Source organism: Cucurbita pepo, chromosome 8, assembly GCF_057944985.1.
Source record: "Cucurbita pepo subsp. pepo isolate OVF chromosome 8, ASM5794498v1, whole genome shotgun sequence".
Lineage (NCBI taxonomy): Eukaryota > Viridiplantae > Streptophyta > Magnoliopsida > Cucurbitales > Cucurbitaceae > Cucurbita > Cucurbita pepo.
In genome coordinates, this window is record NC_141805.1 from 165,671 (window position 1) to 187,902 (window position 22,232).

At 39.8% G+C, this 22,232-nt stretch overlaps 5 protein-coding genes across 7 annotated transcripts; 2 read left to right on the forward strand and 3 right to left on the reverse strand.

Annotated features, from left to right (window-relative positions):
- Positions 1-68: 68 nt before the first annotated feature.
- On the reverse strand, positions 69-4,192 carry LOC111801033 (Chaperone DnaJ-domain superfamily protein). The gene is made up of 3 exons (XM_023684998.2): positions 3,834-4,192; positions 2,918-2,986; positions 69-1,059 (listed from the first exon to the last, which is right to left on the reverse strand). The coding sequence occupies exons 1-3, from the start codon at positions 4,110-4,112 to the stop codon at positions 427-429; spliced, it is 981 nt and encodes a 326-aa protein (XP_023540766.2). The 5' UTR covers positions 4,113-4,192; the 3' UTR covers positions 69-426.
- A 510-nt stretch (positions 4,193-4,702) lies between these two features.
- Positions 4,703-7,032, reverse strand: LOC111801034 (uncharacterized). Of its 3 annotated transcripts, XM_023684999.2 has the most exons (5): positions 6,696-7,018; positions 6,146-6,380; positions 5,518-5,821; positions 5,341-5,418; positions 4,703-5,166 (listed from the first exon to the last, which is right to left on the reverse strand). In XM_023684999.2, the coding sequence occupies exons 2-5, from the start codon at positions 6,376-6,378 to the stop codon at positions 5,116-5,118; spliced, it is 666 nt and encodes a 221-aa protein (XP_023540767.2). In that variant the 5' UTR covers positions 6,379-6,380; positions 6,696-7,018; the 3' UTR covers positions 4,703-5,115. The 3 variants fall into 3 exon arrangements, with proteins under 3 accessions (XP_023540767.2, XP_086982390.1, XP_086982389.1); XM_087126264.1 differs by having other exon boundaries at positions 5,341-5,821; positions 6,590-7,032; XM_087126263.1 differs by having other exon boundaries at positions 5,341-5,821; positions 6,696-7,029.
- Positions 7,033-8,055: 1,023 nt separating this feature from the next.
- LOC111801035 (uncharacterized) lies at positions 8,056-15,227 on the forward strand. The gene is made up of 5 exons (XM_023685001.2): positions 8,056-9,535; positions 12,077-12,648; positions 12,741-12,960; positions 13,430-14,840; positions 14,933-15,227. Exons 1-4 carry the CDS (start codon positions 8,288-8,290, stop codon positions 14,777-14,779), a joined length of 3,390 nt encoding a protein of 1,129 aa, XP_023540769.2. The 5' UTR covers positions 8,056-8,287; the 3' UTR covers positions 14,780-14,840; positions 14,933-15,227.
- A 1,650-nt stretch (positions 15,228-16,877) lies between these two features.
- LOC111799536 (Major facilitator superfamily protein) lies at positions 16,878-19,448 on the reverse strand. Its single transcript, XM_023682891.2, has 4 exons — positions 18,888-19,448; positions 18,588-18,805; positions 17,920-18,500; positions 16,878-17,836 (listed from the first exon to the last, which is right to left on the reverse strand). The coding sequence occupies exons 1-4, from the start codon at positions 19,108-19,110 to the stop codon at positions 16,966-16,968; spliced, it is 1,893 nt and encodes a 630-aa protein (XP_023538659.1). The 5' UTR covers positions 19,111-19,448; the 3' UTR covers positions 16,878-16,965.
- Positions 19,449-20,968: 1,520 nt separating this feature from the next.
- On the forward strand, positions 20,969-21,491 carry LOC111800904 (EG45-like domain containing protein). Its single transcript, XM_023684815.2, has 2 exons — positions 20,969-21,126; positions 21,208-21,491. The coding sequence occupies exons 1-2, from the start codon at positions 21,015-21,017 to the stop codon at positions 21,489-21,491; spliced, it is 396 nt and encodes a 131-aa protein (XP_023540583.1). The 5' UTR covers positions 20,969-21,014.
- The last annotated feature ends 741 nt before the right edge of the window (positions 21,492-22,232 follow it).

Genomic DNA, 22,232 nt, shown 5'->3' on the forward strand with positions numbered 1-22,232 from the left:
AAATCTCAATCGAAATGTCATCGAAATACTACTATTTATATAAAATTGATTGACTATACAAAATAATGTCTAAATCAAGAAAGATTATCATTAAAAAAGGAGAAACAAACATAAAGGCCCCTAAATCCTTTGATCCTAAGGCTATCAGAATCAATAAAACAACCGATATTCTTTCACCATTCAAATTTACATCACAGAGATTCTTGCTGTATCAGAATCAATAAAACAACAGATACTCTTTCACCATTCAAATTTACATCACAGAGATTCTTGCTGTACACATAAATATCTAAAATTCGTGGATGTTTTCATGTTACTTGAACCGAACTACAATCAATTGATCTTGCACCTCCCATCGCCACATTATGTGCAGGGTTCGAACACGACCCATTTGTACACCTTAGCTGTTGCAGCTAAGTTTAAACTTCAGTTGAAATCAGCTTGAAGCTTGATGGACATGTAGAGAAGAGTGAGAACAGCCCCTTGAGGGAGTGGTGCATATCTTGCAAGATTTGATCCCACCCACATAGCCACTACCACAACAGCAACTACACTGCTGCTACTTTTCCCACACACCCAGCTTGCAAACGAGAGACATATGGCTAGTAAAACACCAGCTCTTCCACCCAACAGCCATGCCACTAGATGTCCCATCTTATACCCCGTGTCCAACTTCCAGTCGAACAACGCCACCACGCCGCTAAAGGTCAGGGACAACTGGGAGCCGAACGTTTGAAGTAGAAACAAAGACAAGAATGTTGTTTTCAGCACTTCAACAAAGGGGCTTCTGAGTTCGCTGCTGCTGCCTTCCTCCTCCCCCTCCTCCTCCTCCTCCTCCTCCTCATCTTCATCAATGTGGGAAAAATCCTCTTGGTATCTGTAATATTTCTGATCTCTCTCATACTGTCTCTTTTGCTTCAGTTCAGCCCATCTATAGCTTCTCGATCTTTCTTCAAAATCAGGACTATAATACCACTTTCCTCTGTATCGCCTCTCAGTACTTTCTTGAAGCTTCAATGCTTGGTCATACTGAGCTCTTGTCGCTTCATTCGCCAATACCTGTTCAGAAAGTCAGCATAGAGTAGACGCTGAGGCTTCTGGTTATAAACCAAACATGACATCAAACGTTTAGAGTGACTAGCAGAGTGAGTTTCCATCTGAAAAGATTTGGTTTCAAGCTTAATATCTGGAGTGATTTACAGGTTCATACTGACAGATCTATGGATTCATTTTTCCAGATACCAAAGATACAACAATCCCAAGGAAGGGAGAACGCAAAAGAATATCGAATTCTTGCAACTTACCGTTGATAAACACAGGAGAACACAAACATCTTCCACCAATCAGTGAACATAAATCATTAAATTCAAGGGAAAAGGAAAACATAAGACATTCTTACATCAATAAATTATTGAAACTTACTTCAATAAACATCGAAGGAACCAAACTCTTCCACTAAGCAGTGAGAAAAAGCATATTTTACCAACTTAAGAACATATATTCTTATATGAATCAGGTTATCCTTGTTTTAACTATAGGACCAATCACGCGTTCAAGGACCAAACAACTCCAACTAGCTTTCGATTCCCACATACAAACAAAAGTGAATTCAATTAAAGGAGGAAAAGGAAGGAAAATTGAACAAAAGCTCTGTACATGGTATTAAGATAATGCTACAAGAAGAAAATGATGTAGTTTTATGCTACGAAGCCTACTATTGTAATTTATGCTAGCAAGATTTATTTGAGGTGTTTATGTTTGGGTCATTGTATGACTTTTGTTATATTATTATTATTATTATTATTATTATTTTGAGTCATGTGGAAAATCATACTTAGGGGTAGATTGCTCTTTTAGCTAATCAACTAAACGTATTAGGTTTAAATGATAAATGAGATGTTGTACATAATTGGTTGTTTTTGTGAATAAAACTGTTCTACATTTTGATGGCTGAGTCTCATCACCCCTTTGTAGTTCTTGAACTACGGTTGCAAGTAAGCCCGATCAACAAGTGTTCAAACCTTAAGTAGTGAACTGGTTCTCCTTATTTCTTGGTTTTTTATCATAAGCTAACTTTCTCTAACTCTCCTTGGGATTTTGTTCAATTGATTTAGGAGGTTTTAGTATTTGTAAACTGGGGGTTCACGTCACTCGGGGGTTCACGTCACTAAAGGGTTCCTAACTACAAATTAGGAGGATTTTAATATCATTTGGGTATCACTACGGTTTTAGTATTTATGATTTGAAATTAGGAACGGTTTCGTTTGGCTATGTGAACCCCTACTTCACAAATACTAAAACCCCCAAAATCAATTTAGCACAACCTCCGCGGAAAGTTAGACACGATTACCTTGTATTGAACCCAAGACGTAAAGAGAACTAGTTCCCTACTCAGGATTTGAACATTCTACAAGAGTCATTAAAATCTAAAAACGTTTCATTCCCAAGAACAAAAAACAACCAACATTTAAACCTAGTATATTTAATTGATTGGCCAAACAAACAATCTACCCTAGAGTATGGTGTCCTAAATAACTATAAACAAAATAATAAAATAAAAATAACACCTAAAATAAACCTTGCTAGCAAAAATTAAAATAATAAATTACCTAACAAAATGCTCCATCATTTTCTTCTAGTAGCATCATTTAACACCACCACATATACAGGTTTTGTTCATGTTTCCTTCCTTGACCTTCCTTAATTCAGTCCAAGCTAGTTGTAGCTATTTGGCCGTTGAATGCGTGATTGGTCTTGGAGGTAAAGGAAGGACAACCTAGTTCATATAATATTCTCCTACCCTCAAATAATGAGACCATGATTGCTTTTGTGTTCATCAATATTTGTGGATTGTGAAATGAAATAATGTCTATCACAAAAAAAGTTATAAAATGGGTTGCAGTATAAAGATACTCACTTCATATGCATGTCGTATGCTCTTGAAGGCATCAGCAGCTCGCAAATCCTTACTAACATCGGGATGGTACTGTAGTTCATAATAAAAGTACATTAAGTGGGTGGCTATTATTAGCAGGGGCACACACTAGAACATTTGGAACGAAGTGTCTAAGCAAACATTTGAGACAATGAATATTTCAAATCCCCACAGATTAGGATGGGGAGAAAAAAAAACCTAACACTTGTAACTATCCGAGCAAGAACCATGCTCCTTTGGGCACTTTCACCTCCTACAACCTTGCTTTGCTTGAGAAGAGTGACACCCGAATTTACCATTGAATAATCTGTTGATTCTTTCCAACCAAATTGTAACGGCCCAAATCCAGGCTTTCCCTTTCAGGCTTCCTCTCAAGACTTTAAAACGAGTCTGCTAGGGAAAGGTTTCCACACTCTTATAAAGGGTGTTTCGTTCTCCTCCCCAACCAATGTTGGATATCACACAAATACACCAAAAGAATTGATATGAAAAGCTTCTTTGCTTTTTTCTTGAGAGAGTGACAAGAAAGCATTTGAGAGAAGTTATGTTCCAGTGCATATTGAGAATTCCATGACAGCCCAATGGTCTGGATTTAGAAATTGACCAGCACGGGATTTACCACATCATCCAGATAACCATATTGAGCCAAAACCCTTTTTCTAAATTACAATCTACATCCTTAGCCTTTCTCTAAATCAACCAAGAACACGGCATGTGTTGATACAAGCTTACAGCATATAGGGAAACCCTAAATTTAACGGAATACAAAACACCAAATATATTCCCAAACTGGTCCGACGTACCACCATTGTTCTATAGTCGGTGAGATTCTAGAGCGTAAACAATTAAAATTGTATAGCTAAGACGAAGAATCAAGAGAATCCGAATATAGAGTTACCTTGCGTGCGAGCAGACGAAAAGCTTTCTTGATCTCCTTGGAGGAGGCAGCGCGAGGGACGCCGAGTACCTGGTAATGGTTGCGGTCGCCGTCAATGGCGGTGGACGAAGAAGCGACGATGGGAGTGGATCGAGGAAGGGGATTGGTTGATTTGGAATAGGGGTTGCAGGAGTAAGTCCGGCGAAGAGAATCGGCGATGAGAGAGGAGTAGAAACCGATGGCAGAGGAGGAAGAGGAAATGGGGATGGGGATTGGCCCCAATAGCAAATTCGCCTGCATTACGCTTCTGGCTCGATCATGGATGCGTAAGCAAACGGTGTTTGTGGACCTCTTTCATCAAATAGATAGATATTATCAAATCTAACCAGTTATTCCATAGCAACTGCTAATGGACCTCTTCAAAGGGCGTATAAATGCGTGGGAGATATGTCAGCTAAAACACACAATGAACTGACGGTGTGTGTCTGTAGGCGTGCTGGATTCATTCAACACCCAAGAACACTCCTTACTGACCCTTCAATGTTGCAGCGTTGGTAACCAATAGGATCCCGCCACGTAAGGAAGAAAGCTTATGTGGAATCCATGTCAGCACAAGTGATTTGCCCATCTCTGTGCCTGTAATCTATAGCGCCACCCTTTTCATCTCCGTTTCTCATTTGTATTATAATGATTGCAAATTTCTGTGCTGTTAGTTCATTCAATTGTTCTTGCTCTTCCTTCCATTATTGATTTCTTATATGCGAAGGAAATGGCCATTTTCTTCATATTCTCTACCCTCAAAATTTGACCTTTCCAACATAAAACAAACCCTTTTTACTCTTAACTTTCACATTATCTGAGTAACAAATTTAAAATGAAAACACAATAAATTTGCACTGTAACTAATTCTGGACCATTTTTCAATTTTAGGTGGGTCATAATCATCACCCCCCAATCCAGAATCCAATTTAAAATCCACCTTCCATTGTAAAGAACAATCGTTTTCTTTTTTTACATTACATTTTATACACACACACAAAAAAAAAAAGACCAACTTTTTCTTTAATTTGGTAAACCAACTCATCGCTTTTGCGGCTCTGCCTAATAAACTAAACCAACCCACAAAACTGGACTTGTTTAGCATCAAATCCAATATCAAATTCTGACCCACAACTCCAAAAGGGCACAGCAGAAGAAGCAGAGCCTTAGGATGAGGTTGAAATTGAGATTGTGACTGAGGGATTATCCATCTCCTCTTCTTCATTCAATTGCATTTCCCAAAAGAACCAAAAAAAAAAAAAATTCATTCTGAATCAGTCTCCATGCTTCCCATGGCTTTCAACCCAGTTGGCCTCTGCAAATTCAAAACCCACGAACAAAAAGAAAAGGAAAGGCATTTGCAAATTCAAAACCCACGAACAAAAAGAAAAGGAAAGGCATTTTCTTCAACTTTTCAACCCAGAAGAAAAAAAAACAAGCAATTTCATTTAACAGAGATGATGGGAAAGAAACAAGTTCAGTTATGTACCTTCTTTGTACTCTTTTTTTCCCTCACTTCATATCTCTCTTGGCTCATTTCAGTCAGCCATGCCCCAGGGCTCACCAGCTGCCACAAACAAACAACCATTAACAACAAACAAACATACATACAAACACACGGCGATAGGAAAATGGGGGGAAATATGGTTTTGTTGCAGTTGCCTACAAGTAAGCTTCTCTGAATCATCTTGGCCCTCTTTTTGGGCCTTTGAGGGAGCTTGCACCCCTTCATGGCCATGAAGTCTTCCTCCTTTTCTTTGCTTGACAGAGCTATAAACAGCTTTGGCCAAACAAACCCTCTTTCCTCCGCCTTGCTGTTGCTGTTGCCGTTGCTGTTGGTTGAGATTCTTCCATTCTCATCCACCACAGCAGCGCCGGCGGATCCTCTGGTGGCGTAGTAACGGTCCTCCTTCTCCGGCGACGGGGATGTGCCTGCACCGTTACGCAGCGTAGTAACGCCCTCAGAATTCCTGTCACCAAACAGATCCACAACACACAAAATTGATTTACCTCGTATTTCTGGGAAAACACCTCTCTTCAATTGCCCTCTCTTTGGTAGCTGGGGGAGGAGGAGGAGGAGAAAGACCCAAGAACACAACACAACCACAAATACATGAACCCAAGTAGCCCATAGAAACACAAATAATGAATGAATGGGAACATCCAAACCAGAAATTAACAGAGGAGAGAAAAGTCATAATCGTCCTTTTAATTTTTTTTTTTTTTTAATCAGCTTTCTCGGGAATCAAAAAGAGTGTGGTGGAACAGGAAATAGGCGTGAATTTCTGACTGACCTAGTTAGGCGATTAGGTTGGAGTGGGGTTCTTTCTTTCTCGGAACCAGAAACCACACAGCGATCGGTCCGAGATTCGATTTTCTTCCGTAGGCCGCCGCACAATCGCTCGGAGATCTCAGGGTCTTTGATTCTAGCACATCGCAGTCGCTTCCTCTTTGCCCACTGTAAGAACACCTCCGGTTCTAAAGGCTTACAACCTCTCTGATTCTGATTCCTCACCTCCGTCTCCATACCTGCAAGGGGGAAAACAAAGAGAAAGTTATAAATTTGCAATTGAAACGACTATGGAAACGGAATGAAGCAGACGACTAATCCAGATCCTGCCGGAACTCTCCCTTTCTCAAGTTCTCAGAGAACTCCATACAGAGAAAAGGAAAGCACATATGAGACTGAAGAAGTGGAAGAATCGATCTCTAATCACAAGATCTGGCGAAGAACATACCCTCATACAATCGAAGATTGTAATTGATGACTGTTAAATCAGAACGGATGGGAGCAGAAGACGAAGATGAAGAAGGGAAGGGGAAATGAAGAAGAAGAAAACTAACAATGAGAACAGGAAGATTCTTATCCACAATACAAGAAGGCTAATCCGATGGAAGAAAAACCAGATCTCCAAAGGAAATTGAAGCTCCGATCGTGTCAATGAATTTTGATGGCTCGATGACCTGAAAAAAATTATTGGAATAATCGGGTTTCAGGTGAGGGAATTTTCAGCATTACGAGAGAGAGAGCGCGTGGTTGAGTAAGTTTGGAGCAGCAGAGCATAATGACGTCTGAGCTATGGCTATGGCGGTCGTCTTCTTTGTTGTTGCTGTTCCAGTTGCTGTTTCTGTTTCTCTCTCTTTCTCTTGTCTTTCTTCAATCTCGCTTATATGCTGCACATTGCCTCGCCAGTGATGATATTAAAAAAACATGGAATTCCATCCAGCCCCTTGAGCAGTCCCACCATGGGCTCAATGGGCCCAAATGTTGCTCCTTTTGGGCTGCTTCTTCTTGTGAGAGCCCATGTTAGGCCCACGAGAATCATATGGGCCTATAGAATCATTTATATAACAAACGAACGGAAAATAATAATAATAATTAGCATAATTTTAAAATTTTAATATAATATATATATATATATGTATTTGTATGTGGGAGAGGATTAATATAGACATGTCCATAGGTGATTATTTAATTTGGTTTATTTTTATACTGGATCTCTAATTATTAAATAACTCTTATGTGGATATTCTAAAGGACGTCTTAAAATATAAAATTACTTGATACAAATAATCGGGTAAGAAAAAGGTATTTTGGAATACCTCAGTATGAAGGATCATTATTATTATCATTATTATGTGTACCCAAACGGTTCGAACCTGGGAAGTGGTGAGTAAGTAACGCGCCCAACCAGCCCCGTTACCCCACTAAGCCAACAAGCTACGAAACATTTAGGTAATAAATATTTTAAAAAACTGGTTAAAACCATAATTTTTTTTTTTCGATTACATTACCCACAAAATTTGGTGTTTTCTTCGAAAAATTATTAATACGCCTACGAATTTTTTAATTTATATTTAATAATTTCCAAATTTATTGATATCTATTGAGGGAAAGAATGGTGGCATAAACTATTGTCATCGAGTGTCGCATGAGACCGTTTTCGTGTCAATAAGGTGAGTAGAGTTACCACGATGATTGAAGAAACCGATTCACATCGCTTCGTGGTTCGGTTCGACATTCTTGAACCAGTTAGCTCTAGTTTATATTATTTGGGTTAGCTGTCGTCGATTCATGTTTAAATCTTTACTACGATTAGACCGGTTTATAGCTAGTTTTCAAATAATTTGGTGCATGAAATAAAAATTTGTAATAAGGTATAACTCAATTGATTTGAGTGTGGTGAATGGATTGAAGAATATTTTTGGAAGTTATTGAATTTTTTGAAGAGAGGGAAGGAAGCAAGACCATAGTCCACAGGAAACAGATGGGCGTAGTGGAAGCGAGATCGGACGGATGCAATTTGTTGGAACACGTCAGGTTTAGCCAGAATTAACCCTCCAAGGAAGCCCACCGGAGAGAGATCACTTCCGTCTTCGGTTGGCGCTGACGCCCACTTCGACTTCAAACTCACCGTCATCCTCCGCCTCTCAAGATGATGCCGCCGGAGCTCCAGTCCCGTTCGTTTCGTCCTCACATCTCCGCCTCCACTAGTGCCCCCTCCTTCTCCTCCATCGGCAATGGCAGCCCCTACGACCAAAACCCTAGTGCCTATCTCGATCGTCACGGTTTTTCTTCTTCCTCTTCTTCAGTTTCCTCTCCCTCCAGATCTTTCAAGAATTCTCGATTCTCGCCTTCTTCCTTCATCTACAACCCTCGTATTGCCATTGCCCTTGTTCCCTCTGCTGCCTTCCTTCTTGACCTTGGCGGCACCCCCGTTATTGTGACATTGACTATCGGCCTTATGATTTCTTATATCCTTGATTCCCTCAATTTCAAGCCTGGTGCGTTTTTTGGTGTTTGGTTTTCTCTTGTTTTTTCTCAGATTGCTTTCTTCTTCAGCTCCTCTTTTAATCTCACTTTCAACTCTATTCCTCTCGCGATCCTCGCTGCTTTCCTTTGCGCCGAGACCAATTTCTTGATTGGTGCCTGGGCTTCGCTTCAGTTCAAGTGGATTCAGATCGAAAACCCCTCTATCGTCCTTGCTCTCGAGCGCCTCTTGTTCGCTTGTGTGCCGTTTGCTGCTTCCGCTCTGTTTACTTGGGCGACCATATCGGCCGTTGGCATGCTCAATGCTTCTTATTATCTCATGGGCTTCAATTGCATCTTCTACTGGCTTTATTCTATTCCTCGTCTGTCGTCGTTCAAGAACAAGCAAGAAGCGAAGTTTCATGGTGGAGAGATCCCTGCCGATAATTTGATACTTGGTCCTTTGGAGAGCTGCATTCACACCTTGAATCTTTTATTTGTCCCTCTACTCTTCCACATTGCATCTCATCACTCGGTGGTATTTTCTTCCGCTGCTTCCATTTGTGATTTGCTGCTTTTATTTTTCATTCCATTTGTCTTTCAACTGTATGCGTCGACGAGGGGTGCACTTTGGTGGGTCACTAAAAATGCCAATCAGCTGCACAGTATTCGGGTCGCTAATGGCGCTGTCGCATTAGTTGTTGTAGTTATCTGTTTGGAAATTAGAGTTGTTTTCCACTCCTTCGGGCGCTACATTCAGGTGCCACCGCCGTTGAATTACCTTCTTGTGACTACAACTATGCTTGGAGGGGCAGCAGGAGCTGGTGCTTATGTTATGGGTATGGTTTCGGATGCTTTTAGCACTGTGGCGTTCACTGCTTTGGCTGTGATAGTTAGTGCAGCCGGAGCAATTGTAGTGGGATTTCCAGTAATGGTACGTCGTTGACTTTATATGATTTGAATACGTGGCATGTTTCTAATCCGCATCTATGGATGAACTATATTGCACGTTTTGTGGTTGCAGTGAATATATTGCTCCATTTTGTCCTGTAAACTGAACTCCGGTAGTAGAATTGCTTATGAAGTTTTTTGGTAGAGGAGTATGTGTTGGATGGTTGATATAGTTTTGCTTATGCTTTCACTGGAAAGATGAGCCAACTATCTAGTGGTTTCTTGAGGCAGGAATTCCGAATTTCTTTAGTTCTTTCTTTTTATTTTTAATTTTGGTAAGAAGCAAACCAAGCTGATGCTTCTACAAAGATTTTCTGTTATGGGGTTATAACGTATCAGTGAACACGCTGTGATATTGCATTCTTAAGTTTGAGATCTTTTTATACCTATGGGAGGATAAGTCAGTCAGGTCCTGCCTCATATTGTTTTATTATGAATTAGGGTGGTCGATTTATCCCATTGTTTATTGGCTACTTCATGAGGGCATATTTCCTTTCAAAATTTTGTAACCAGGGTATGAATCAAGATATTGGACAAGTTTTATTTCTCTGTCAACAATTGTTGATTACTTATCTATCATGCTCATGCGTCACTGTGGTGAACTTGTTTAAAGCTAAACTCTTCATCACGGTGGTCGCTTTTCTGCTAATTCTCTGGTTCCAGCTCTCTCTATTAATCTTGCCTCTTTTCACCCAAGTTTGGGTGAGACATCATTGGGAAAGCTAAGGTGCCAAAGAAGGCGAAAGTATTTTGTTGGGTGTGTATTCAAAGGAAGTTCAACAAGAACCCTCATCTCTGCTTATCTTCTAGCTGGTGTGTGGAAATTAAGTGCAGCTCTTTCCCCTTTGTGCCTTTTCTCGAGACATTTGGGCCAAATTATTTAAGCTCTTTGGCATTTTTTTGAATGGAAATGGTAGGGGTCTTATCCAACTAATCTATGGGAACTCGTACGAAGCGCAAGCTAGTGTTTTGTGGTTTAATGTTGTTAAGGTTACATTTGAAGGATTTGGCTCGAGAGAAAATAGAGGGTCGGAGGAGTTTTGGGGCTGAATTATCTCTTTGCATCCGTCTGGTGTTCTCTTTTGTAACTTTTTTTTTTTTTTTTTTTTTTTTTTTTGTATTTATAACCCTGTACGTTCCATGACCAACTAGGCCTCCTTTTTGTAACCCTTTGGTCTTTTTGGTCATCGTATCTTTCTTCAATATAGTCTCAGTTTCTTATCCCCAAAAAGGATTTTTTATTTTATAAAAAAGTAAAGAAATGGGGGGATTTTTTTAAATAATTTTTTTAATGTTAGGACACCAACGACGAAGTATGTTGTGCACGGTTACAAAGGAATTCCTTCAGAAACATCTTGTCTTAAAAATCTTGTGATTCCTCTCTTTCCACTAAGTTAAGAGGCGAGTTCTAATCGTCAGTTCTGAAGTAACTTAGCCTTGCCTTTGAATCTTATGCTTTCAAGAATCTTCAAAAGCAAAGCGTCCACCTGATTAGGTACACATACCAACAAACAATTTCATTAAAGAGTAGGGAGAAATCCTTAAAAGACAAAGTGCAATGAAGAAAAACGTGATCTATGGATTCACCACCTGTCCTACAAAAGTAGCAACCCGAGGGTGCTAGGCCAAGTGAGAAAATTTTCCCCGTAGTTTGAAGGTAGTATTGAGACTTCTATAGGAGAGCAACCAAAGAGATGCCTTAACTTTATTATGGATTTTGAATTTTCAAATACGGTTGGCCAAGGGGGTTCTCAAATGGAGTTAGACTTGGTAAGTGTATCATGCGCAGAAATCAAATTAGATGAGAATGTACCTCTATTCTCTAAGTTCCAAAATATTATGTATTGACTCTCTTTTAATTGGACAAAATCAAACCTCTTAGTAAACATATCACTACTGATTAGCTCTCTGTCAAAAAGTTTTCTTCTCACCCCAAATCCCAAACTTGGCACTCAACAGTCCTAGACCTTGCTATGGAAGCCCATTCTTAGATGAAGAAGTATAGATGTCGAGGAATAGGGAGGATAATGAGGCCCAGTCAGCTCAGGCATCCTCCCAAGAATGAATATGTTGGTCGTTGACTGCTTTGAAGTTCATAATATTATAGAATTGTGGATATTTTATTTTTTGTGGATAATTAATTCTTTAATCTTCTTGGGAGTTCCTCGAACCATTGGAACATGGCCAAGGAGTTTTCTCCATTGTTTATCCTTGCACTTGATATTTGAATGCCAAATTTATGCTTTGCTCTTTATTCTATGGCAGGGGCTTCGGATTTTTTTTTTTTTTTTTTTTTTTTTTTTTTTTTTTTTTTTTTTTTTTGCAATGTGCAAAACTTCTATTCTGTTGTCTGTATGCTCAGGGAAAGAGGTTCATATCAACTTGCATTCAAGTTTTTTTTTTTTTTTTTCCTTCTTCTTTTTGTAGGAATTAGGACATGTGAACATGGGGCAATAATATCGTCCTTTCTGCAGATTTTGATTATTTGACACACATTGCTTCTTCGTTGTTTATTATCTTGCAGTTCCTTCCACTGCCATCTGTGGCTGGTTTTTATCTGGCTCGGTTCTTTACAAGGAAGAGTTTGTCATCTTACTTTGCTTTTGTCTTCCTTGGGAGCTTAATGATCATGTGGTTTGTGATGCATAATTACTGGGATCTAAATATTTGGCTGGCTGGAATGTCCCTCAAGTCTTTCTGCAAACTCATTGTGGCTGATGCGGTGCTTGCCTTGGCTGTTCCTGGTCTAGCCATATTACCGTCGAAAGTTCAGTTTTTGACTGAAGCCTGTTTGATTGGCCATGCTTTATTACTATGTAACATTGAGAATCGTTTTCTAAGTTACTCCAGCATATATTATTATGGCCTTGAGGATGATGTGATTTTCCCAAGCTATATGGTTATTGTGACAACATTTGTAGGCTTGGTCCTGGTACGTAGACTCTCTGTTGATAACAGAATTGGACCAAAAGCTGTTTGGGTTCTCAGTTGCCTGTATGCTTCAAAGCTGGCAATGCTGTTTATTACTTCCAAGTCTGTTGTATGGGTGTCTGCTATTCTCCTACTAGCAGTTTCACCCCCATTGCTCCTTTACAAGTAATTATAACAAACTTATTCTTATAGCTTTGTTCTAGTTTCCGTTAACCTTGATACTATTGAGACTTCAACTTTCACTTGGGATCTTACAGGGATAAATCAAGAACAGCCTCCAAAATGAAGGCTTGGCAAGGTTATGCACATGCTGGCGTGGTTGCTCTATCAGTGTGGTTTTTCCGTGAAACGATATTTGAAGCTCTTCAATGGTTCAATGGGAGGCCCCCATCAGATGGTTTGCTTTTAGGGTGCTGTATTTTTGTGGCAGGGTTGGCTTGCATACCTATAGTCGCTCTCCACTTTCCTCATGTCCTGGTATTTATTTCTTATTTATTTAATACTGTCTTCTCTGTCTTCTTTGTAAGTTCTCAACGTGAACTTTATTATTCAAATGTCTATACAATGACTCAGTTTGATGCACCGTCTGTTCAGATGTGTATTACTTTTCCGTTATGAAGAACGTTAATCAATTAAATAATTATCTACTGAACTTGCATTTGGAAGTCTGTCATTACTGGGTATGAGGTTAACAACAACGTTCTTCAAAGTTTCACTAGTTAATTCAACAACAATAATTTTTGTGGCACTTTGCTATTTGCGTAAACCATTTGCTGCGTTTCTTCAAAACTCTCTGAAGATGCATATTGGAGTAGACAGTTTCTTTTTATGAGGAAAAAAAACCTTATCAATTATTTTTTGCTTGATCTGTTTTTCCCATTTATTTATCTTCAAGAGTCAATAAGCTTGTGCGAATTAATTACCCTTCTCTACTTCCTTTTTGCAGTCAGCGAAGAGATGCTTAGTGCTAGTTGTGGCAACTGGTTTGCTATTTATCATGATGCAGCCACCAATTCCCTTGTCTTGGACATACCGTTCTGATCTTATTAGAGCAGCTCGTCAGTCTTCTGATGATATTTCCATCTACGGCTTTGTTGCCTCAAAACCTACCTGGCCATCTTGGCTGCTTATTTTAGCAATTCTGCTCACTCTTGCAGCTATTACATCCGTATTGCCAATTAAATATATTACTGAGTTTAGAGTATTATACTCCATAGCTATGGGTATTGCACTTGGCATTTACATATCTGCCGAGTACTTCCTTCAGGCAGCTGCCCTGCACATCCTTATAGTTGTCACCATGGTTTGTGCTTCGGTGTTTGTGATCTTTGCTCATTTTCCATCTGCTTCAAGTACAAGGCTCTTACCTTGGGTGTTTGCGTTGCTTGTTGCTTTGTTCCCTGTGACATACCTTTTGGAAGGGCAAGTAAGGTTAAAAAGCATCTTAGGAGATGACAGTGTTAGAGATATGGGAGAGGAAGAGCAGATGATCTCAACACTATTAGCTGTTGAAGGAGCAAGGACGTCGCTGCTTGGCCTTTATGCAGCAATCTTTATGCTAATTGCACTGGAAATAAAGTTTGAACTTGCATCTCTCATGCGAGAGAAAACTTCTGAAAGGGGTGGAATTAGACACACAAAATCCGGTGAAAGTGGCATTGGTAGTCTTACCACGAGAACTAGATTTATGCAACAACGACGGGCTTCTTCATTGTCGACATTCACCATCAAGCGAATGACAGCAGAAGGAGCATGGATGCCAGCGGTTGGAAATGTTGCTACAGTGATGTGTTTTGCTATATGCTTAATTTTGAATGTCAATCTCACAGGTGGTTCAAACTATGCTATATTTTTTCTGGCTCCGATCTTGTTGCTTTTGAACCAGGACTCAGATTTCGTTGCCGGATTTGGGGACAAGCAAAGGTATTTCCCCGTTACAGCAGTGATATCAGCATACTTGGTCCTCACTGCGATGTACAACATAGGAGAAGATGTTTGGCATGGAAATGCTGGATGGGGTCTGGATATCGGTGGGCCAGATTGGATATTTGCGGTTAAAAACTTAGCTCTTCTTGTTCTTACATTCCCGAGTCAGATCCTTTTTAACAGATTTGTATGGAGCTTCACAAAGCATACGGATTCAACGCCACTGCTAACAGTGCCCCTTAATCTACCATCTGCCATCATGACAGATGTGCTTAAGGTTAGAATATTGGGGATTTTAGGAATTATTTATTCCTTGGCCCAATATGTAATCTCCAGACAACAGTATGTGTCAGGATTAAAGTATATTTAGACAGAAGACTGTATTCTGTAGATTATGCGGTGCAAATTTTCAAACAAGCGATGCAATTAAGGTTTGTTCCTCCGGTCTTTGCTGCTTCTGGTATTTAGTATTGCTTTAATAAGTAGTCCTTAACGCTTTGTTTTTCTTTCTTTCTGTCTATAGGAGGGTAGTGATTTAAAAATATTCCCAATTGTCTAACCTCCTCGACGAATCAATGGTATCTGTTACATTTGTCGGCACAGCAACACAAGTTTCGATTTTGATTGAGCATGCTATAAGATAACAATGTACTAGAGAATAGAATCTGGCCATGTGTATTATGTCGAGAAATTTTGACATGAAGCGCTATAGGGCCTGTCAATTTATCACCTGTACTTCCAGTGATTAACTGATCTTTATCACCATGGGACACACTGAATTTTGTTTCATGTATAACACACACGATGCCTTTTGTCTACTTGTTTATTTCCATTCAGAATCTTTTCGCCCAGCACACATTATTCAATTCCTTTTTTCCTTTCTGGAAGCCGGAAGGCTAGATTTCCTTTATGGTTAGTTCTAGGATGAGATGAGCCTACATTTGTCAAGGAATAGTGACCATAATCTTGCAATTTGTATGACTGTAGCTGTTGTTAAAGAAGGGAAGGCACTCTTTGTCTTTGTTTTATTACTTTTATTTTGAAATAACGCCACACGTAATGATTCTGAGTAACTCGTCCTCCAACCGTATGCAAGAGATGTTCAAATGAGGTTAACGGGGCTGGTTCGTCCAATTTCAATGTACAGTATATGCCTTCGTAGTAGTAAAACTTGTGTAGTTTTCACACATTTTGATGACAAAGTTTCAATTTACTTGGTTGAGTTGGTGTTTCTTACAAATTGGTTCGCAATTTCAACAATTCTTCCCTCCAACAAGATACAATCAAGTCTCTCTTCAAATATTCATTCCAATTGTTTAGCTCTTTTAACTTTACTGAGAGTTTCCTCATTTTCTTTGGAGTAAACCATCTATTTGATATAGGGCTCCACCGTGGATCACATTGTGGATTATATAGTACCGACCACTCCTTTTCGCACCCTTAGCAGTCCTCTCTTTGAACCACACTTATTCTACGTATGAAGACTAACCCACAGTTTTACATGACAATGTCTTCAAGAATTAACTACTCCTTTGATCAATATGAAATTTACTTATACAACTAATTTAAAGGTATGACTATGGAAGGGCTATAATATCTCCATGATAGTAGAATATTGTTTATTTTAGACATACTCTATGATGATTTTGTTTACGGAACTACCTCAAAAGTCCATGATGGTAGGATATTGTTATCCTATTGTTTATTTTGGACATACTCTTGGATGATTTTGTTTACGGAACTACCTCAAAATTCCATGATGGTAGGGTATTGTTTATTTTGGATATACTCTTTGATGATTTTGTTTACCGAACTACCTCAAAACTCCATGATGATAGGATATCGTTTGGTTTGGACATACTCTTTGATGCTTTTGTTTCTGGAACTACCTCAAAATTCCATGATGATAGGATATCGTTTATTTTGGACATACTCTTTGATGATTTTGTTTACCGAACTACCTCAAAACGATATAGAGTAACGAAGATAGGAATTATTGACCTTCCCCTCGAAAGTTTGTGGCAATCCCAACCCAAAAGATCACTTTCTCCTATGTAATAGGTATCTTGAATGTCGCATTCTAAATCTCAAAGCTATGAGCTGTTTAAAACAAAAGAAAATAAAAGAAAATAGGCATTAAAGTTGAAAGAAACCCAACTACCAATCAAGTTCTCAACAGCAACTTCAAAAAAATAATAAATAAATAAAGGTAACGTGTAGTCAACTGATGAGCATTTAGTTGCATCATAATTGCCAACTGCCTTTGGTTGGTAAATAGAATGATAAAAGAATCACAGCATTCAATTTATAATCTCTTTGTTTTTAAAATTAGAATTTCATGTGTTTTAAGATGAACGTGACAATTAGGTGTATCTATTTATTCATATACGGATAAAGTGATATTTTTATATTTAGTTGATCGTGTAGATTGAAATAACGGGAGAAAAAATCGATCGAGAAATGAGAGATTGATAACTTAAAAACTCGATTTTTCTTGTATGGAATGACACAATTAAAAATCAACTCTAGAACTAACCAACTAAGTGGGGTTGGATCTTACATTGTACCATGCCTTCCATTTTCCATGATTCCTTCTCCAACCTCGTGATCTTTCCTGTATTTGTACCTATGAGCTGAGTACAGAAAAATGCAGAAGTTGATGATACTCATGACTGTGAGAAGCCAATAGAAGTAATCGAATTGTCCCTTGTTGATATTTTGAGAAAGCCAAGATGGAGTTCCTTCCTTTGGGTTCCCCGTGACGGATTTGATAATACTGTTTAACAACGACGCCGCGAAGCAACCCAACCCGCCCGCAAGAGCGGCGTAGGACGATCCAATGCTCTTCATGGCGTCCGGGGCTTCCTCATATAAGAACTCAAGCAAACCAACAATGCAAAACACTTCTGCTATGCCAATGAGACAATACTGAATGAGCAGCCAGTAGGCACTCAAGTTGGGCATAGGGGTCAAAAAACTGGCCTCATATCCATTTTTTATAGCGTAGTTCCTTCGGTATCTCTCGAACACCCCGGCCCAAGCAACCGAGATTATCGAGATTGCTAGACCGATGCCGACCCTCTGGAGTTGAGAAGCGCCGTGCGGGTGGCCGGTGATGCGCCGAGAGAGCGGAACGAATACCGAGTAGTAGAGAGAAAGTATGAGGAATATGCTGAGGCCAGGGAAGACTGGCATGCATGTGACAGGGAGCTTAAGACGGCCTATGTGAGTGTTCAAGGTGTATGCTTGTTGCACTGAAAGAGTGAGATATTCTGTTAGCACTAAATTGAGAATGATTGTGCAGGCTGGTATTGGAATCAGCTTCAAAAGAATCTTCACTTCCTCCACTTGAGTCACTGTGCAAAGCCTCCATGGGCTTGGATTACCTCCATCATCCTTTAACTCGAGTGCTGCCTTGTCTAAACACCTGCATAAATCACCGCTAAACTCAAAAACTTAACTTAACGTGCCTAAAATACTAATACGATCTCTTACTCTAATTCGACAAACCTGAAATCATTTGTGTGAAGGATCTTTCCGCTGCCTTTGATAGCGGAATGCTTGCCATCGACCTCGTACAAGCCAACCATCTCGCTGCTAGAAAACAAGGCGTTTCTCTTCCTGAATGCAGCCACAAGGACTTGAGCAACCCTTGTGAGAGGGCTACCTCCAGGCAACCGATGTCGATACAATGGAGTACCGAGAAAGAAGACGGCGTTTGAGAAGCCCATGGCGATGGCTAGGGAGCCAAAAGCAGCTCCCCATCCATGCTTGATTTGAATGTAAACAACAGCAGTGAAGGCCACAATGGCTCCAGTGGTGACAGAAAGGTAAAAGAAGTTGAAAAAGCGATCCAAATGAGACTTGTAGTCTTTGCTTTTCTCATCAAACTGATCAGCCCCAAAAGAAGACACACATGGCCTAATACCTGCAGCCCCAAAGCCTGTCAAGTAAAGGACTGTGTAAAGGTAAGTCATTTGCCATGCCTTGGCTGGCTCACATTTGCCAAGAAGCAGTGATAACTCATCACATATCTCCTGGTTTGGTACAAATGCACTAATTGTGGCACATAGAGTTATTCCTATTAAGCCCTGCATTTAGTTCAAATCAACCATTTCTTCAATATCATCATCAGTTTTGAATTTATAGGAGGAGCTTATAATAAGATCGAATCATACCCCGAGATAGATTGTAGTAAAGATCGCAATCGTCCAATAACGACCGAGATATGCATCGGCGATGAAACCGCCAAGAACAGAGGATGCTTGTGAGATCCCAAGGAAATTGTTAACTGCATCTGATGAAGTTGTAAATGGCATATGCATCACATAGAACATAAAGGCTACCATGTTCACTGACAGCCCAAAATAAGCCATTCTCTCTGCCATTTCATTCCCTTGTAAACAAAATCAACACAAGTTTCAACTCCAAGTACTAACAACAAGCAAAACAAGCACAACAAGCAACAAGCTGCTTACCAAAAATGAAGAAGGCTGCTATCCAGCCGCCAGTCTTTGAAAGATCAGCAATCGGTTTACCACGGATATTAACCGGAGTCGTTCCTCCAGTGTAACCACGCCCGAACGCCGTCCTCCGATCGTCCGATTCAACGAAAAACATCCCAAGCTTCTTCCTCTGCTCGTCCAATCTTGCAGGCATTTCAACCATCTCCTGAGGTGATTTGATTTCTGTACTTCCCATACCTGTGAATCCCTGGAAACAAAAACAAAATCCACCACTGTCTTCACAGAGAACTCAAAACAGAATTGTTGTCCATAGTGAGAAAGAAATATCTTTGGTTATAAGGCCATAATTTTGTGCAAGCTTTGTTGACTGTTAGTGAGTGAGTGATTTTGAGTGCCTAATCAATAGGAATCCAACCAAACAGCATAGGCCCACTTAAGAAGATTACAAGCAATGAATTTCTTCACCACAAGACAAAGAAGTCCCAATTAATCACCTGTTGGATTATGGTTAGGAATTGATTTTTCCATAATGGCAACAAACTTAGAATCAAAGCTTACGCTGGGGGTAGCTGTTCATATCCTTTTTCTTATTTCTTATTTCTTATACATATTTTTGGAGATGGGGTCCCATTGAAGGTGTAAATTTATGAAACTAAAACAGGAAAAAGGAGGAATTGGACAGTGCATTTATGGTTTGAGACAGATTGGGTAAATGTGGGTGAAGAAATATGGGGTAGCAACTATAATGAAATTGAATATCCAAATTGTGAGGCGTATAGGCTGGCAATGCTCATTTAATACCGACTTGGCGGATAGCGTTATGAGCAAGCCTGGCCTCATTCAAACGTCTCTAACTAGACAGCTCTTATGGGTTTCGAAGCTTGGCATCTTCACTTTAAATTCTTACCCATTCAAAATGGTCTATAAACTTTCCACTTCATGGTTAATAGGCTTTCGGTCCTTGGTTAATAAACTTTCGGTTTTTAATTTTTAACTTATTCTATTTTCTTTTTTTAAGAGTAAATTTTGTGTTCTATGTGGTTCAAATACTTCTAAGACATGAAGTTGAAAGATTTTCGAGGTGGGATCTCACCACCTCTTTGGGGCTCAACGTCTTCGCTGGCACACCGCCTAGTGTTTACCTCTTTTCGGGGCTTAGCGTCCTTGTTGACACACCGCCCAGTGTCCACCCTCTTTCGGGGCTCAGCGTCCTCGCTGTCACACCGCCTGGTGTCCACCTCTCTTCGGGGCTTAACGTCCTTGCTAACACACCATCCGGTGTCCACCCCCCTTCGGGACTCAACGTCCTCACTGACACACCACCTGGTGTCCACCTCCCTTTGGGGCTTAACATCTTTGCTGACACATCGCCCGGTGTCCATCCCCTTTGGAGCATAGCGTCCTCACTGACACACCTCTCACGGTCTGGCTCTAATACCATTTGTAACAATTCAAGCCTACCGCTAACAGATATGGTTCTCTCTAGGCTTTTCCTTTCGAGATTTTCCTCAAGGTAAACATGGTTGCTAGGTAGAGGTTTCCACACCCTTATAAGGAATGCTTCATTCCCTTGTCCAATCGTTATGGGAACTCACAATCCACCCCGTTCGAAGTCCAGCGTCGTTGCTAGCACTCACTCCTCTCTCCAATCGATGTGGGATCTCACATAAAGCGTTCTCAACGGTTCACTTAGGTTGATAAATAATTTCTAATCACTTGCATCCAATTTGACTAAAAATAATGGGAAGACTGAATACTAATTTCTCAAGAGCCAATAAGATAAATTGTTTTGCATACGTAGCCATCCAGATAGCTTATGGTATTATTCGTTCTAAAAAATTCCACACCTTATTAGAAGGAAACATTAAAGAAATTAATTATCAAAAGGCTACAGTAGAGAGACTTCATGGACCAAATCCAAAACAAGTCAACTTCAACTACGTGATAATCAATCTAACTCAAATTAAATAGGAAAATTAAGAATTAACATTCCTTTAATTGCGTATTAAATGAAACGAGACCATAAATTTCCACATAACGTACCGTGTTAGAACTGCAAAGACTTGTATAAATTGGGAGGAGATTATGAGTTTTGATTCATAAGCAAATAGAGTATAAGGTTTAGAAGTGAGATATCAAATGGAAGCAGCAGCAATGAAGGTCGTGGCGTTGGCTGTGAGTTTGGTGTTGATACTCACTTATGCTCATGCAGACACAGGCACAGCAACATTCTATACGCCCCCTTACGTCCGTGAGTATCTAAACATATCCTTTCTCTACGCTAATCCCAATAGTTTTGTATTGTCATGCTTTGTTTGGTTCATATGTGTAGCGTCTGCATGCTTCGGGTTCGAGGAGCAAGGGACACTGATAGCAGCAGCCAGCGAAGGCATATACAACAATGGCGCAGCCTGTGGGAGAATGTACAGAGTGACATGCACTGGCCCAACAAACTTGGGCGTTCCACAGCCATGCACAGGCAACACTGTCACTGTCAAGGTCGTTGACCTCTGCCCATCTCCTGGCTGCCAAGCCACCATTGACCTCTCCCAGGAAGCTTTCTCCTCCATCGCCAATCCCGACGCTGGAAAAATCAACATCGAATTTACCGAGTAAGCTCTAAAATTTACTCTACTAATGTCCACGGGGCGGGGTAGGGACACCCGCTTCTCCTTTAGTAGCCTAAAAACCTTTCTTCCTTCGGATTATTTTGCAGGGTCTGATGAACAGGAGCCTTTATTTCCAATATATGTAGTTTGTTTCCAATAATCAATCGAACGAAAACTCCTTCGGCTCGTGAAGTCGTCTCTAGCAGGCTGCTAGACAGGACTGAAGGCGTTCTATTTCTTATATATATATAGTGCTCAAGTCAATGTTGTACGGTCTATATGGTATTGTAACAAATGGTTGTAGTAATCACATATCGTTAAATAAAAAATATTTCGGTGGTCTTGATTTTTTTGATTTGAAATAAAACAAATATGATAAAAACGGAACTAAAAACCATTTCAATAGGATTTAAACTCCTAAGCTTATAATTGGACTAAATTCTAAATTACATATACCAAAGAAAACTATTGGAAAGTTGAACGAAAAAATGAATGTGTTTGAATGTTGTTTAATGAGACTTAATCTAAACAAACATAATTTTTTAAAATTATATATGACATTCAGAATATATATTGGATTTTATTCTTATGATGTGATCATAGAGCTCGCTTACATATCTTTGGAGGCACCGCTTTGCCATTCCCAGGTGGAGAAGATAACGAAAATAGGCCGCTCTCTCCTCTTCTCGCAACATAGCGTGAAATCGTACCGAAGTACAAGAGAATTCCCTAAAAGACCCAGAACTAA